The 16,101-nt window shown below is 38.8% G+C and overlaps 1 protein-coding gene across 8 annotated transcripts in view; it reads left to right on the top strand.

Moving 5' to 3' along the window:
- The window catches only part of LOC124277762 (ankyrin repeat and SAM domain-containing protein 1A-like), a 114,445-nt gene that overhangs the window by 80,620 nt on the left and 17,724 nt on the right, over window positions 1–16,101 (top strand). For all 8 annotated transcript variants that reach the window (XM_046713494.1, XM_046713491.1, XM_046713492.1 and 5 more), the window contains 2 exons: window positions 14,477–14,563; window positions 15,704–15,841. In XM_046713494.1, coding sequence (XP_046569450.1) covers window positions 14,477–14,563; window positions 15,704–15,841 — 225 coding nt within the window. The remainder of the gene's footprint in view (window positions 1–14,476; window positions 14,564–15,703; window positions 15,842–16,101) is intronic.

The raw sequence follows: 16,101 nt of genomic DNA, 5'->3' as shown, positions 1-16,101 counted from the left end.
TGGACATGTGACCACCAGGGAAGACTGTCTGTGTCATGATGGTGTTGAGCAAGGAAGACTGTTTGTGTCATGATGGTGTTAAGCAAGGAAGACTGTCTGTGTCATGATGGTGTTAAGCAAGGAAGACTGTCTGTGTCATGATGGTGTTAAGCAGGGAAGACTGTCTGTGTCATGATGGTGTTAAGCAAGGAAGACTGTCTGTGTCATGATGGTGTTAAGCAAGGAAGACTGTCTGTGTCATGATGGTGTTAAGCAAGGAAGACTATCTGTGTCATGATGGTGTTAAGCAAGGAAGACTGTCTGTGTCATGATGGTGTTAAGCAAGGAAGACTGTCTGTGTCATGATGGTGTTAAGCAGGGAAGACTATCTGTGTCATGATGGTGTTAAGCAAGGAAGACTGTCTGTGTCATCATGGTGTTAAGCAAGGAAGACTGACTGTCATGATGGTGTTAAGCAGGGAAGACTATCTGTGTCATGATGGTGTTGAGCAAGGAAGACTGTTTGTGTCATGATGGTGTTAAGCAGGGTAGACTGTCTGTGTCACGATGGTGTTAAGCAGGGTAGACTGTGTCACGATGGTGTTGAGCAAGGAAGACTATCTGTGTCATGATGGTGTTAAGCAGGGAAGACTGTCTGTGTCACGATGGTGTTAAGCAGGGTAGACTGTCTGTGTTATGATGGTGTTAAGTAGGGAAGACTGTGTGTGTCATGATGGTGTTAAGCAGGGAAGACTGTGTGTGTCATGGTGGTGTTAAGCAAGGAAGACTGTGTCATGATGGTGTTAAGCAGGGAAGAAACTGTGTCATGATGATGTGTTAAGCAGGAAGACTGGTGTTAAGCAAGGAAGACTGTCATGATGGTGTTAAGCAGGGAAGACTGTCTTGTGTCATGATGGTGTTAAGCAAGGAAGACTGTCTGTGTCACGATGGTGTTTAGCAAGGAAGACTGTCTGTGTCATGATGGTGTTAAGCAAGGAAGACTGTCTGTGTCATGATGGTGTTAAGCAAGGAAGACTGTCTGTGTCATGATGGTGTTAAGCAAGGAAGACTGTCTGTGTCATGGTGTTAAGCAGATGGTGTTAAGCAAGGAAGACTGTCATGATGATGTGTTAAGCAAGGAAGACTGTCTGTGTCATCATGGTGTTAAGCAGGAAGACTGACTGTGTGTCATGATGGTGTTAAGCAGGGAAGACTGTGTGTGGTGTTAAGCAAGGAAGACTGTGTCATGATGGTGTTAAGCAAGGAAGACTGTGTGTCATGATGGTGTTAAGCAAGGAAGACTGTCTGTGTCATGATGGTGTTAAGCAAGGAAGACTGTGTCATGATGGTGTTAAGCAAGGAAGACTGTGTCATGATGGTGTTAAGCAGGAAGACTGTCTGTGTCATGATGGTGTTAAGCAGGGAAGACTGTCTGTGTCATGATGGTGTTAAGCAAGGAAGACTGTCTGTGTCATGATGGTGTTAAGCAGGGAAGACTGTCTGTGTCATGATGATGGAAGACTGTCTGTGTTATGGTGTTAAGCAGGGAAGACTGTCTGTGTCATGATGGTGTTAAGCAAGGAAGACTGTCTGTGTCATGATGGTGTTAAGCAAGGACAACTGTCTGTGTCATGATGGTGTTAAGCAAGGAAGACTGTCTGTGTCATCATGGTCATGATGGTGTTGTTAAGCAAGGAAGACTGTCTGTGTCATGATGGGTGTTAAGCAAGGAAGACTGTGTCATCTGTGTCATGATGGTGTTAAGCAAGGAAGACTGTCTGTGTCATGATGTGTCATGATGTTGTTAAGCAAGGAAGACTGTCTGTGTCATGATGGTGTTAAGCAAGGAAGACTGTCTGTGTCATGATGGTGTTAAGCAAGGAAGACTGTGTCATGATGGTGTTAAGCAAGGAAGACTGTCTGTGTCATGATGGTGTTAAGCAAGGAAGACTGTGTCATGATGTTGTTAAGCAAGGAAGACTGTCTGTGTCATGATGGTGTTAAGCATGGAAGACTGTCTGTGTCACGATGGTGTTAAGCAGGGCTCAAGAGTCTGGTATGTTTGGAAATTGTGTCAGGATGGTTTCAAAATATTTTAGTTATTCAGCCAGGTGATCACGCACAAGACCTTGGACATGACAAGATGATCATTGCCCCATATTTTCATGCAACCTCTTACCGATCTCGGCTACAACTGTAATATTGCTGACTGGCAGTCCTCAGTCCATTGGGTCTTTCTTTTATTGTTTTATGCTCTGCAATAGTAATTTTAACACACAGAAAAACACAATCATTTCATTTATGCAGTTTGTTTTTTCAGAAACTGTAATACTAGAAATCTGTTTTGATAGAATCATTGGTTCAGAAATAAAGAAATCAGATTTAGTACAGCACCAGTGAGCACCTTTTGTCTCATGAAGTCATGCAAATAAAATTTCAAGATCATTATTTACTGTTTTGATGATAATGATATTCATTAATTTTTTATTCAAATACATGATTTGAATTCCTGGTATGTATTTTTGAACCAAATTGATTCCAAATAGACAGCTGATCCGGAACACTGAGTTAAAGGTTTGTGTTCTTTATGGATTGAGCAACATTTGTGTGAGCTTACGGTGACTGCTCATTTGGTCCTTGTATATTGACAAAACACAATTTCAAATTTGAGTGTTCAACTTCCACAGGTCATGGCGCGATACTGCAAAAAATTTGTAGATGAATATTTGGAGGTAATGTTGCATAATTTTGAACCCATTCATTTATTTCCATAACACATGGTGAGAGTTGTTTTTGGTTTGGAACATTTTGATTCCTTGCATGCGTTATAATGTGTTTTAGTTTGAAAATATCAATTTGTTTACAGTACATATGGTGCATGTTTACATGATCTGAGAATTAGGAGATAAACATTCTATGTTGGAAAATCAGAGGTATATAACGTGATTATACATCTCAGGATGACTTTAATTAACCAATCACAATCCAGTATTTACTGAAGTCATGGTAGAATATTTTATTAATTGGCAAATATAGCACACAAACTGAAAATTCATATTCAAAACTTAAATGTTGGACATTGTAAAATTTGATAAATATGAATTACAGTCCAGATAATATGATTCAAACAATTTATATTTTTATGAACTTTTGGACCCGGGTCTTATTATTGTGTGACTTTGTATGTAACATCCTTTAAATAAGGTCAGTAAAGGTCAGGCATTTGAAAGAACAATTTTGAAAGGTGTTATCACTGAGAACTGGCTCTTATTTCATGTAAACATGCAGAATGTAGCATCATGGTTTTTGCTGACATGGTACAAGTGCACAGGTGTACAAGTGTACAGGTGTACAGGTGACTGGACGTGGTGCGCAGATACAGTGGGTACTGGGATGTCATAGGTCTTCGTTGATCAGACATATATTTTTAAGAAAGTATTAACTGATATTTATTAACCTGTGATGGTGTTTTTACCTATGGAAATAACAGATTTTGTTTTTATGATAAATGATGCACTAACGTTATCCTGGGATTGCTGCAAGTCACCAAGTCTGTTATATGTATACAGCAGGCATGAGCACAAGGGGAGTGCCATGCATTCCGACATGTATGTCAGTACAGCACACAGTTCCATACAGTGATCTTAGTGCTACAATTGTTGTAAGCCTATGTTGAATTATTATAGTTACAATAATCTTAGCGCTAAGATAATTTTGTGGAGCTGTGCCAAGCTGGATATCAGTACAAGTCGCAGTTCCATAATGTGATCTTAGTCCTACAGCTGTTGTAAGCCTTATGTTCAACTTTCATAGTTACAATAATCTTAGCTGCTAAGATGCCTTTGTGGAGCTGGGCCAAGGTGTTAACGCTAAGATTAGTTTGTGAGGTGTTTTATCTGTTATACTCTCCATGTTGATGCCCATATGGGCAGTATGGTTAATGTGGACAAAAGTAGAAAATCTGTAGTAGTGAGAAAAGTGTAATCCCAAATATAACATGCTGCATTTGACCACTTTCTAAATGGCATTGTGTATTCATAGCTTACAGCCGGCCAATCTACACTTGTGAGAGGGGTACACAAAGTTCTAGACTACCAGTTGTCCGACTTCTATTTTAGTGGAAGCTGCGATAGCTGAGTGGGTAGAGCGTTGTGTGCTGGCCATTAGATTCCTGACTTGGAGAGTGTGGAGTCGAATCCTGAATGGGAATCAACCCCAAAAGTACTAAAATCGGTCCTTGACTGAGAAAGTGTAATCCGAAATTTGACATATGTTGAATTATGGTGACTTTGTTTGATTCTGGCAGGAGTACAGTACAAGAATCCAGTGGTGTTCAGTACTGTGGTACAACTGGAATATGGCACCGTGTTGAGTAATCCAACCTCACTCTTCCTGTGCATACAATGTGTGAAGCCCACTTCTGGTTTCCCCCGCTGTCATATTGCTGTAATATTGCTAAAAGCAGCGTAAAACCATACTCACTCACTCACTCACTCTTTTGTATGCAACCACAGAAACATCATGTGTTCTGGTACTTAAGAATCAGCTATCTGCACAGACTTCACCTGAAGAATACTATTTTGTCAGAATATTTGCAACATGTAAATCCTACATTATGTGTCAAATATCTGGTTTGTCTACTTATATCTTTTAATCTTCTATTTCAAGAGACAATTAGCCATAAGTGTTGTTTCATGTGATATATTCCCTCTATTATACTCATGTTTATCAAAAAGTGTTAAACATTTTTAGAATGAAGTTTCATTTCCCTAATATCTAAGGTTAAAAATATTTGCTAGATAAATCAAAATTTGAAATCCAATTTGAGCATTAATATGGCAGAAATTTATTCCAGAATATTCAAGGTGTAATTGTGATTCATACAGTTCATGGTCTTGCAATATTTAATGCATGAAAAAAAATCCAGACATGACAAAAATTAGTTTTCCAATTTTTGTAGACCTTTCTGAAGCTTTTCATCACGTCCAACACCACTGAGATGATAAATCCTCTTTTATTTCCAGCATGAAATATTTTCTATTTCTCTATGTTGAAATCATTCAGCTGAAAATGTTTTCTCTCTCTTTCTAAAACTTTATTACAGAAAAATAAAATGGAAGCATGATAGATTAATAACTAGCCTTCTGGTATTGAAAACATGACATTATTTGTGATATTGTCCCTGTGAATCAATTACACATCACAGATTTACTATCGCGGTCAGCTTTTACGAACTAGGTCCAAATCGCACAGAATTAAATTGATTCTAATTTAGTGGATGGCTACTATTAAACTTGTGGGGTTGATATTTAGGAGGAGAGAGCAGAGTTATTTGCCCCTAATTTACCAGAGGTTTGTGATGAAGATGAAACCAATATCATCCAGTGCTGATAGCAATCTTATTTTTTTGTCATAAACCCTGAACAAATTGAATGTAGTGTAGAAGCAGCTGAATTTAAGAGTTTTGTTCATCACGACGGATGTGAACATTGAAGTGTTGATTCCGAGGCAGGTCCAGCCAGACAGTGTTTTCCAGCCTGTGTACATGTTCCAAGCAAACCTCTTTCATCTGTGTGGCTTGGTAAACGCCACAATTTCAATCCTAAATGTTTTAAAAAAACAAACCATTGAGGCTTTAAGGAACCATCGATGCATATTTGCAGCACAAGTAACACTGAACGTTTCACATTGCATTGGGTTTTTAATACTTTAAAAAATTTAAAATACAAATGTGAATAACAGTTACACAATAAACTCGTTATTATTTAATCAACCTGTAGTTTAGTTTGAGGCATATTTCTTTATAAACAAACTTGTCAAGCCATCTGTATATTTACATTATTGACATATGCAGTTGTTCCAGTGTGAATGTATATATTTCAGAGAAGTGTATATATAAATATATTTTAGAGAATTGTATATATTTTAGAGAAGTGTATATATTTTAGAAAAGTGTATATATTTTAGAGAAGTGTATATATTTCAGAGAAGTGTATACATTTTAGAGAAGAAGTGTATATATTTTAGAGAAGTGTATATATTTCAGAGAAGTGTATTTATTTAGAGAAGTGTATATATTTTAGAGAGAAGTGTATATATTTTTAGAGAAGTGTATATATTTTAGAGAAGTGTATATATTTCAGAGAAGTGTATATATTTCAGAGAAGTGTATATATTTTAGAGAAGTGTATATATTTCAGAGAAGTGTATATATTTCAGAGAAGTGTATATATTTTAGAGAAGTGTATATATTTCAGAGAAGTGTATATATTTCAGAGAAGTGTATATATTTATGGAAGTGTATATATTTCAGTGCTTAAATAAGGAAGGGAATGCAGGAAACGATCTTCATTACTTAGTACAGGGAAACAATTAGATAACATGAAGTTGAGTGCATGGATAAAAATAAAAAAATAATTTAGTATGTTATTTGGTATAATAATTTATGGTGTAAGATTGCAAGGACAACAAAATGGAAATATTTTTTGGGGTGTATAAATGAATGAGTTTTTTGTTTTGTATATTTTGGCCAATTGATGTTGATATTAAGGTGTTTTATAAAAAATTGTTAGAATATAAACATGGTCAGTCAATCAGTATTGCAGAAAAAGAGATATTAAACATCATGTGCTTTTTGATGTCAGGTTAACATCCAAAAATATTTTTAAAAAGAGATATTAAATTGTGCTGTTGAGAAAGAGGTTAATTTCAGATATAGGAAATTTCTTGAATTTTGTCATCATCTTCATAGAAATATTCCTTGATTGGAACCAAGCCAAAAGTGCCTAAATCTCATGATAATGTTTAATGCTACACGTATCAATCTCAATAGAAAGATATCTAACTCAGTCATTGCTTATGACATCAATAAATGTGCTTAATTCTGTAGTGGAACATTAGTTTCTATAATGGTGTAGAGTGTGAGGATTGATATGTTGTTGATCAGATTCCGGACGAAGCAGCGTGTCGTCTATCCTCTCATACCTCTACATCACTTTGCCACATCGTATAAGCCGATGGATTTATTGACTCGTAAACCACTGACCTATTCTCCAATCAACACCAGCGTGCTCATATCTTTCCCACAATACCATGCCTGAACCGAAAAAGTGTTCATAAGATACGACTAAGCTGTCCTCTGCTATAGGTTTAATGATACATGAAGGCTGCAGGCTAATTAATACCAAAATATTGTTGCCTAATTCTAAATGGCTCTCCCTTTTACAGTTGATATTTATGATCCCATCTGTCAGAGCTATGACTTGGCTAAACTCGAAACAAAATTAGTGTTGTACAATAGCGTTAGCCAATAATTTCCTTTTTTCGCTCCATTTCATCATTTCTTCCCCGAAAACTTTGGTCGTAGAGTGCACTATTTTTATGAGCTGCGTAATATAAACAATAAAACACTTGCGTATTAATATCAAAGTGTGAGATCTAGTGATGCATGACTTACGTGATTATTACACTTTGACGGACATATCGTAAATATTCCCTTCGTTTCTAACTACTTTCACCTCTCTACCTCACTTTACAAAATGTGTTTTACGATCACATTTATCGAAATTGTTTGGCCGTATTAAACGAACAGCATTAACGCTCAAAACAAATTACCACCTCGTCGGGTATTCAACAGCTAAAAGGAAACTTCAAATATGCAATTTCGCAAAAATAGTTACTTTATGAAGAAAATGCTCTAAAACCACAGTGGCAAATCTCTCATAAAAAGGAAAATGTCACCAGACTTTCAGGATTTCAATTTAATGGGAATGAGTAATATTTAATTAGACTTGAAGATTTCTGGAAAGAATATCCTGAAATGGGTCTTGTTTCCCAGTATTTTAGATCATCCTCAGCTCCAACATTATGAGAGGAACAAAGGAGTTATGTTGTGGACAAATCTAAGATTTATTTGACTTGGGTCGGATCAGTTGAGTTTCAATTTACTCCCCTCATCTTATTGTGAGTGATATAGGGGCAGGATATTATTGTTGAGTGGGGTGTGAGTGAACTGGGTTTTAAACCACTGTCATGTCAAATTATCATCCTGAGTTGATGCAGATTTTAAATACATGTATTTACTTTCTTGGGATCAAATCAGCGAAAACTGTTATTGTGTTGACCGACAGGAAAGAGGGTTGAGTCTAACATAAGAAATTGTAAGGAGATAGAAAACTACTCATCAAATCTGCAGCACTGTCTGCTGGGCCATGAGGTGATGATCTTATGTTAGATTGTCTGGTGGACACTGTTGGAAGCACCTGCTTGGTACTTTCCCTAACACTGGTTTTGTTTTAATATTAATTGGCATAAAGCCTAGTGCATAAACTGGTACAACTGGAGGTCATGGGCAGACTGGTACAACTGGAGGTCCTGGACAGACTGGTACAACTGGAGGTCATGGACAGATTGGTAGAACTAGAGATCATTCACAGACTGGTACAACTGGAGGTCGTACAGACTGGTACAACTAGAGGTCGTACAGACTGGTACAACTAGAGGTCATTCACAGACTGGTACAACTGGAGGTTGTTCACAGACTGGTACAACTGGAGGTCATGCATAGACTGGTACAACTGGAGGTCATGCATAGACTGGTACAATAGGAGGTCATGCATAGACTGGTACAACTGGAGGTTGTACAGACTGGTACAACTGAAGGTCGTGCAGGCTGGTGAAACTGGAGGTCGTACAGACTGGTACAACTGGAGGTCATGCATAGACTGGTACAACTAGAGGTCGTGCATAGACTGGTACAACTAGAGGTCATGCATAGACAGGTACAACTAGAGGTCATGCATAGACTGGTACAATAGGAGGTCATGCATAGACTAGTACAACTGGAGGTTGTACAGACTGGTACAACTGAAGGTCCTGCAGGCTGGTACAACTGGAGGTCGTACAGACTGGTACAACTGGAGGTCATGCATAGACTGGTACAACTAGAGGTCGTGCATAGGCTGGTACAACTAGAGGTCATGCATAGACAGGTACAACTAGAGGTCATGCATAGATTGGTACAACTGGAGGTCATGCATAGGTACAACTGGTACAACTGGAGGTCAACTGGAGGTCATACAGACTGGTACAACTGGAGGTCATGCACAGACTGGTACAACTGGAGGTCATGCACAGACTGGTACAACTAGAGGTCGTACAGACTGGTACAACTAGAGGTCATTCACAGACTGGTACAACTGGAGGTTGTTCACAGACTGGTACAACTGGAGGTCATGCATAGACTGGTACAACAGGAGGTCATGCATAGACTGGTACAACTGGAGGTCATGCATAGACTGTTGTACAGACTGGTACAACTGAAGGACTGGTACAACTGCAGACTGGTACAACTGGAGGTCGTTCACAGACTGGTACAACTAGAGGTCATTCACAGACTGGTACAACTAGAGGTCATGCATAGACTGGTACAACTAGAGGTCATGCACAGACTGGTACAACTGGAGGTCGTTCAAACTGGTACAACTGGAGGTCATTCACAGACTGGTACAACTAGAGGTCATTCACAGACTGGTACAACTAGAGGTCATGCATAGATTGGTACAACTGGAGGTCGTACAGACTGGTACAACTGGAGGTTGTACAGACTGGTACAACTAGAGGTCATTCACAGACTGGTACAACTGGAGGTCATGCACAGACTGGTACATCTGGAGGTCACTGACTAAACACCTGGTGTCATCCAAGAAATGCTGGTTTCTGACACCTGTGGCCCAGTTGTCTAAGGTGCCAAGGCTAGCAATGCAGAGTTTTGTTTCCATTTAGCATGCCAGAATGTGAAGGTCTTGGGTTAGAATTTCAGATTCCAACTGATGATTCTTATTGCTAGATTTTATTTTAATTAATTTCATCTATGACTTCAAATATTCGGCCTCTCAAATATTAGGCCTTGTCTCATGCCGAACACATGATGTTCACCATTACTTTAACTATAACATCTAGTAATAAGGTCACCCTCATCAATAACACCTGGTGTCATCCCTTACTGTAGAACATGCCTGACCACCTGGTGTCAATGCAGCTCAGAGTGACGTTTTTGGAATGAGTTGTCTCCCTTGTAAAAGAAAGCCCAATGCCTTGGCGGCATTATACTACTTAATTCAGCAACAATTGTTTTCTTCACAAAACCAAGAGCCCTGAGTGTATTTTGTGTAAGAATAAATTTCAAATAGAGGGTTATGCCGTTTCTTCCTTAGTGACCAGTTTTAAAAGAAACACTGACCCAAATCACAGAATCAGTTTTCAAACCAGTGTGAATCTTTTAAAAAAGAAAAAGAGAGGGAAAAAAATCAATATGTCTTTGTGTTTTCATAATTGGAAATGTGACCTTAATACCAAACCCCACATGCTATCTGCATTTAGTATGAGCTAGCTCTCCGATGCTGATTAAATCCCTTGGATGTATCACCAACTATTGAAAACAATCCTTCAGCTCCCATCATATTATTTGCCAAAAAAATTAAACAGTAATTGGATTAATCTCTGCGTATTTTGGACACAACAACCAGAGTCATACACCATTTGTCTTCTTAAATAAGGACGAAATCGATTTCCATTTCATTGTGACGATTCATCTAAAACCAAGTCGGCATACCGCCCCATTCAGAGTTTGATGTTTTGTAAAATGATCCAAGAATTGACAATCTTTGGCCCCTCTGCTCTCGATCTTACAACATGAAGTCCCTGGATGTCCTCTAGGGCGAGGGTCACAAGGCTTGACTATAATCGAGTGGGTACACCTAGGCTTGTGCAGTGATGCACATGCGTCTATTGTTGCTAGGTAGAGCGCTGCATGCATTCTGCTGACCTTCTCTGCCCCAATGCAGCAGTCTTTGGAATCTAATTACATTGCCTCTAGTCAAGCTTGCTTACAAACAATGGCTAAAGTGATCGCAGTTCGTTCTAATGAGTTATGCAGAAAAGATTGGATTTCCTACGTTTTAGAAGTTCAGCGTTACTTTTCAATAGACCGGCTCCATTTGATAATGATTAAGTAATGCAGAAACGATTGAATTTCCTACAATTTGGCAGTCCGTCGTTTTGCGCAGGGGTCAAAGCAAATAATGTCGAGTGTCTACGGCCTGGTTTGGCTATTTTAGCAAACATGAAATCTGTCATAAATCTGAAGGTGGATGTCAGAAGTCCACCAATCGAATGCACTTGTCAGAGGGACGTTCCGCCTGATTTCACTGCAGCTGCATTTTTCACGGCGATAACCAAATCGTCCAACGGATTATCAATTCTTCACAGATGATGCAATTTCTGGCTTGGCGTGGAGGGTAGTTTATAACCTTTTCCTGATCGATTAAACAATTTTCAATGTTGAGGCATTGATTAACTCTAGCTATTTTGTATCACAGCGCCGGTCATGATGGACAAAAAAGGAAATGAGAGAGAGGACAAGACCGGAGATAATACTGGCATATATTCATTGCCCACTCACGTGGATGCAGCCTGACAAGCAGACGACACTCGTTTGTTTTACCACTGCGTCTGCTCGTTTCAAGAATTTGGAAGAGGCTCCTTTAGGCTTCTTATCTGAACAGCAAAATGGCCGACATTCGCCCTTGATCCTTTGGGCTGACCAAATCGGCCATATTGTACCAGACACGTCTGATGTGTTCAGTCAAACAGAAAAAGCTGCAATATCACTAGAAGCAAGGGAAGGCTAGTGTCGCAGTCCATTTGCTCCGTGGTGCTAATTATTTCCACTTCATTAGGTTTCACTTAAAAGACTAGGTTTGATGACACTTTGCGCTCGCCGTGTTCATCCTTTGTGTGGAATTCACCACTTGAAACAATCCAAGACCAATCTTAATTTCACCGCCTAAGACTCATTACTTCGAAACAAGATTTCCAGCATCTGCCCTCGTAATAAATTTTTAAACCTGGAATTGGTACGCTGTAAATTTTAGATTTTGATTTGTCTCCCTTTGTGCGAAGACTCCTAAAAAACAAAGACGTTAAGATGTGATTAGGTTTTAGTGGCTAGAGAGATTTATTACACCTAGTTTTTGTGAGTACTTCCTTTGAAGAAAAGTAGAAAATGAAAGTAAAATTGAATAAAACCATAGGACATTGCACAAGTTATTCAAGCATTAGTAGGTTCTGGCTTGTTATTGTCCTGGTTTATCTGCCGATACCACCAGTAGATCCGTCTGTTTTTTGTAATTATGCCATTAATTTCTGTAAACCTGGGTGTAGACGTTCGGTTGTTACGTTTTTCTCACATTAATGTATTTAGTAGACGAACATTATGCAGCTAATCTTGTGACAGTCACTGGGAATATTTGATTCTTTCCAAACGGACAGTTTATCAGTAGCTTATGATGGGATAGTGGACCTGTGATAGTGGTTTGATCCCTGGCCATGTGAAGAGGTGGTACTTATTGTTTCCCTGCCTGGTGCCTTGAGTATAGTATAGTTTTATGCCGCTCTCAGCAATATTCCAGCTATATGGCGGGCCTGGTGCCTGGAATGGAATGGGCGATACCAGGAGTAGTCGGCTTGGTGGCTGATAGAGTATCCTTGTTAACACACCTGGGGGTACAGCTTTTTGAGAAATGGAGGTGCACAGTTCATTTTCACGAGAGTTTCAATGGTCATTTAATAAACTTTCTGGATCTGCTATGCACGTCAGTCAAGAGTTTTGATCATTATTACATAAAAGGGCAATCAAGTGGTCAAGCGATATATTTGACATGCAGAAAGACAAGGTTCAATTCCTAGCATGGATGATGCTTACCTGATGTTTCCTCTTCCATGACATTGTGGGAAATATAGTGATTTGTGAGTAAAACCAGACTCCCTCACTCACTTACTACATGGTCTCTGCCTGTTTTTGAGGCTGATGGCTAATGATACAAGCGTCACCAAAGATGTAGTTCTCATTGACTGGACTCCACCTGCATTCTGTCAGCCGCTTGAAGTCATTGCATGATAACAAGGCATAGTGCCCTGAATTCTGTGAGAGCCCCAGAAAGTCAATTAGTTTGTCAGTGATGGAATAAATTCTTCTATTCTGTGCACTTCATTTGAATTATGGACATCTATGGATGCCATTATGATGATACCTGCCTGTTTTTGTCCTCATACCCAGGTTAGATTCCCCATATGGGTACAGTGTGTTAAGCCCATTTCTGGTGTACCCTGCTGTGATATTACTTGAATATTGATAAAAGCAGCGTAAAACCATACTCACTAACTCATACTGTGTTCATAACTATGCCAGCATTCCAGTCTTACTAATATCAGGTCTGTTAATCTGATTTGATACCTCTGTGTAGACCTGAAGAGACTTCTCCTTTATTTGTCACATCAGGTGAGCTTCCTCATCAGCCAATGAAATGCCACTTCTTATGAAGTCTGGTACTGACGATTAGGTGATTTATTGAGAAAGTGATATCCCAAAAATAACGTGTTACATATGACCACTTTCTAAATGGTGTGTATTCATAGTACAGGTGAGCTAGTAATCAGTATAATTTGTTTCTAAGGGACTGTTAATAATTTATGACTGTGTGTGTGTGTGTGTGTGTGTGTGTGTGAGAGAGTGATATGATGATGTTTAGGGGGGTCATTCATTTTGTTTTGGGAAGGTAGGGGATAATCAATTTTCTTTTGCATGAAAGTATTAAATAGTTATGCTTCAAAATTATGGGGAGAGGGGGTTCATGGGAGGGGTGGGGGTGTTAATTTACTTTGTACATAAATTTTAGAGAGGGTCATTCACATTGTACATGCTTCTCCATAAATACCATCATCACCTCCCCAAGCCATGGATTATGAACGGTCCCCAAGGGAATATTCAGTTCCATGTGGAATGTAATTGAGGCTATTTTATGTTAGTGGATGTTATGTACACTTTGTTGTTTCTCAGAAAAGGAGCATCTGCATCCATAAATTAAAGGTTGTGTTCCTAAATATTTTAGAATTGATGGGGTTAAGGCATTAACCCCAACTGTTTGAGAAGCTGACATTTGACTGGCTGAACAACTCATGCATCCTTCATTTAGATTTGATGGTCAAAGTTTGGTTCGCGTTCGCCTGACCTTATGTTCAAGAATTGGCAGATCTTGATGCAGTAGAGTTCAAAATCTGATTTTAAAGAGATTACCCAACACTCACAACCAAGGGTGGAATGGTTCACCAATGCATTGATGCATCACTGTACATCAAATGTTGATATGACTATCACGTGTTAGGTTTCCATAAAGATGTGATTGTATGGTGAATTTACTGCAGCCATTTTCAATTTTTATTGTTTGCAAACATGTTTGTTAAAATTCAACCAAAAAGCATTGATTGCACAGTAACAGATATTGGTTTATTAGTTTGTGACCATGTTTCTGTATGATACCTATCATTTCATTACATCCTGCTTCACGTGTGACTTGCCACGTTAATGTTCATGGTTCTTATTGCAGGGAGAAGACATTGTAGTACGTACACTGTTCTTACATTCATTCATTTTTTTCAGAAATCCACTGATGTCATTGCCAAAATTCCAACTATAATGCTTTCCATATCTTACCGTGGTGTCAAGTTCATTGATGCCAAATCCAAGGTTAGTATGACATTCAAATACCAACAACATCGAGGACCATTCTAATAACCTCCAGTTCACATATAAACACATTTTGCAAAGGGGTCTTGTTGTCAAAATCAAAAGGTCAAAATATGTTTATTTGTATGTAAGGCCACCGGCCCATATACAGCGGTTACAAAGAAGGTTCTCATTTAGGAGGATAACAATTGTTTTCTTAACATAATAGCATGATGGATATACAGTGATAATCTTTTTAACATGGAGACATCGCATGAGGAAACAATTTTGTAAAATGCTGCATTATTACTTCTGATTGTAATACAGTTATGGAGATAATCAGAACGGATTTTATTATAGGGTCTTGTTGTCACAAACAACACAAGTCTTATAACCTTAGGGGGCACTGGGGTAGTCTAGCGGTTAAAGCGTTCGCTCATCACTCCAAAGATCCGGGTTCAACTCCCCACATGGGTACGATGTGTGAAGCCCATTTCTGCTGTCCCCCATCTTGATATTGCTGGAATATTGACTAAAAGTTTGGCGTTTTAAATATTCCAAACTTCACTCACCACTTTTTATCTTAGAAAGTTCTTTTGTCCTAGAGATTTAATGCATGTCAGGTTACTGTGCAAGATAAGCTGGAATATTGATTCAGGGCCCTAAAGTTCTTTTGTATAGAGTCTTAATGCATGTCAGGTTACTGTGCAAGATAGTCAGTCGTAAAGTTAATGTTAATGTATGGCACTTACGACTATCTTAACGCTAAGACAGCTTCAAAAATTTAGGCCCTGGTCTCAAACAATTACCACTTTACGGAAACCTAATTTCAACACAGCTACCAACTTGGCACCCCAGAGGTGGAAATAACCCATTGCCCGACGTCCGAGTCCAGTGTTTTTTTCTGTCTGGCAAGCAAATTTGCATATCGTGCTGTACCAGTGTCCAGTTGACTTTCCAATGTTAATTATGCTGTTTATTTAAGAAATCAACAAGAAAATAGGCCGGTATAGTGGAAAAATTATCAGGGCAAGTGATTTTATATGTGCCACTGTACCGGAGTACACTAGCAATTTTAAAGTTATTTCCACCCCTGCCCCCGTACCATCACCAATGTTATCATAAATGTACCTAAAACCGAACCTGATGATGTTGTTACAGAAAGTTATCTGTGATCATGAAATCGCCAACATCTTCTGCGCCTGCCAGGACTCAGAGCATCTCAACTTCTTTGCGTACATCACGAAGGACCGAGAGACCCAGAAACACTACTGTCATGTCTTCAGTGTGCGGAGCAGGGTAAGTACCAACAACAGGCTCACACAATGTCATTGTCACAATCACACAGAAATCAGGCATCTTTTGGTGGCACCAGAGCCTGGTTCCTTTGATAGTGCACTGCAAAAAGTCCCAAAACTTTCCCATTTCTATAGTTTTAACTGAGGTCATGCTAGGTTCATTTGACTTGTTGTTCACTGGTAACAGGACCAGTTGAGATGGAGAGGCCAAAATTCTTAGTTTTACAGTAATTTTTTTATTGAAGTTTTAAAATATATATA

Source organism: Haliotis rubra, unplaced genomic scaffold (assembly GCF_003918875.1).
Source record: "Haliotis rubra isolate DU_JTF1 unplaced genomic scaffold, ASM391887v1 Scf227, whole genome shotgun sequence".
In the NCBI taxonomy this organism is placed as follows: Eukaryota; Metazoa; Mollusca; class Gastropoda; order Lepetellida; family Haliotidae; genus Haliotis; species Haliotis rubra.
This window is presented reverse-complemented; position numbering and strand designations above follow the sequence as displayed.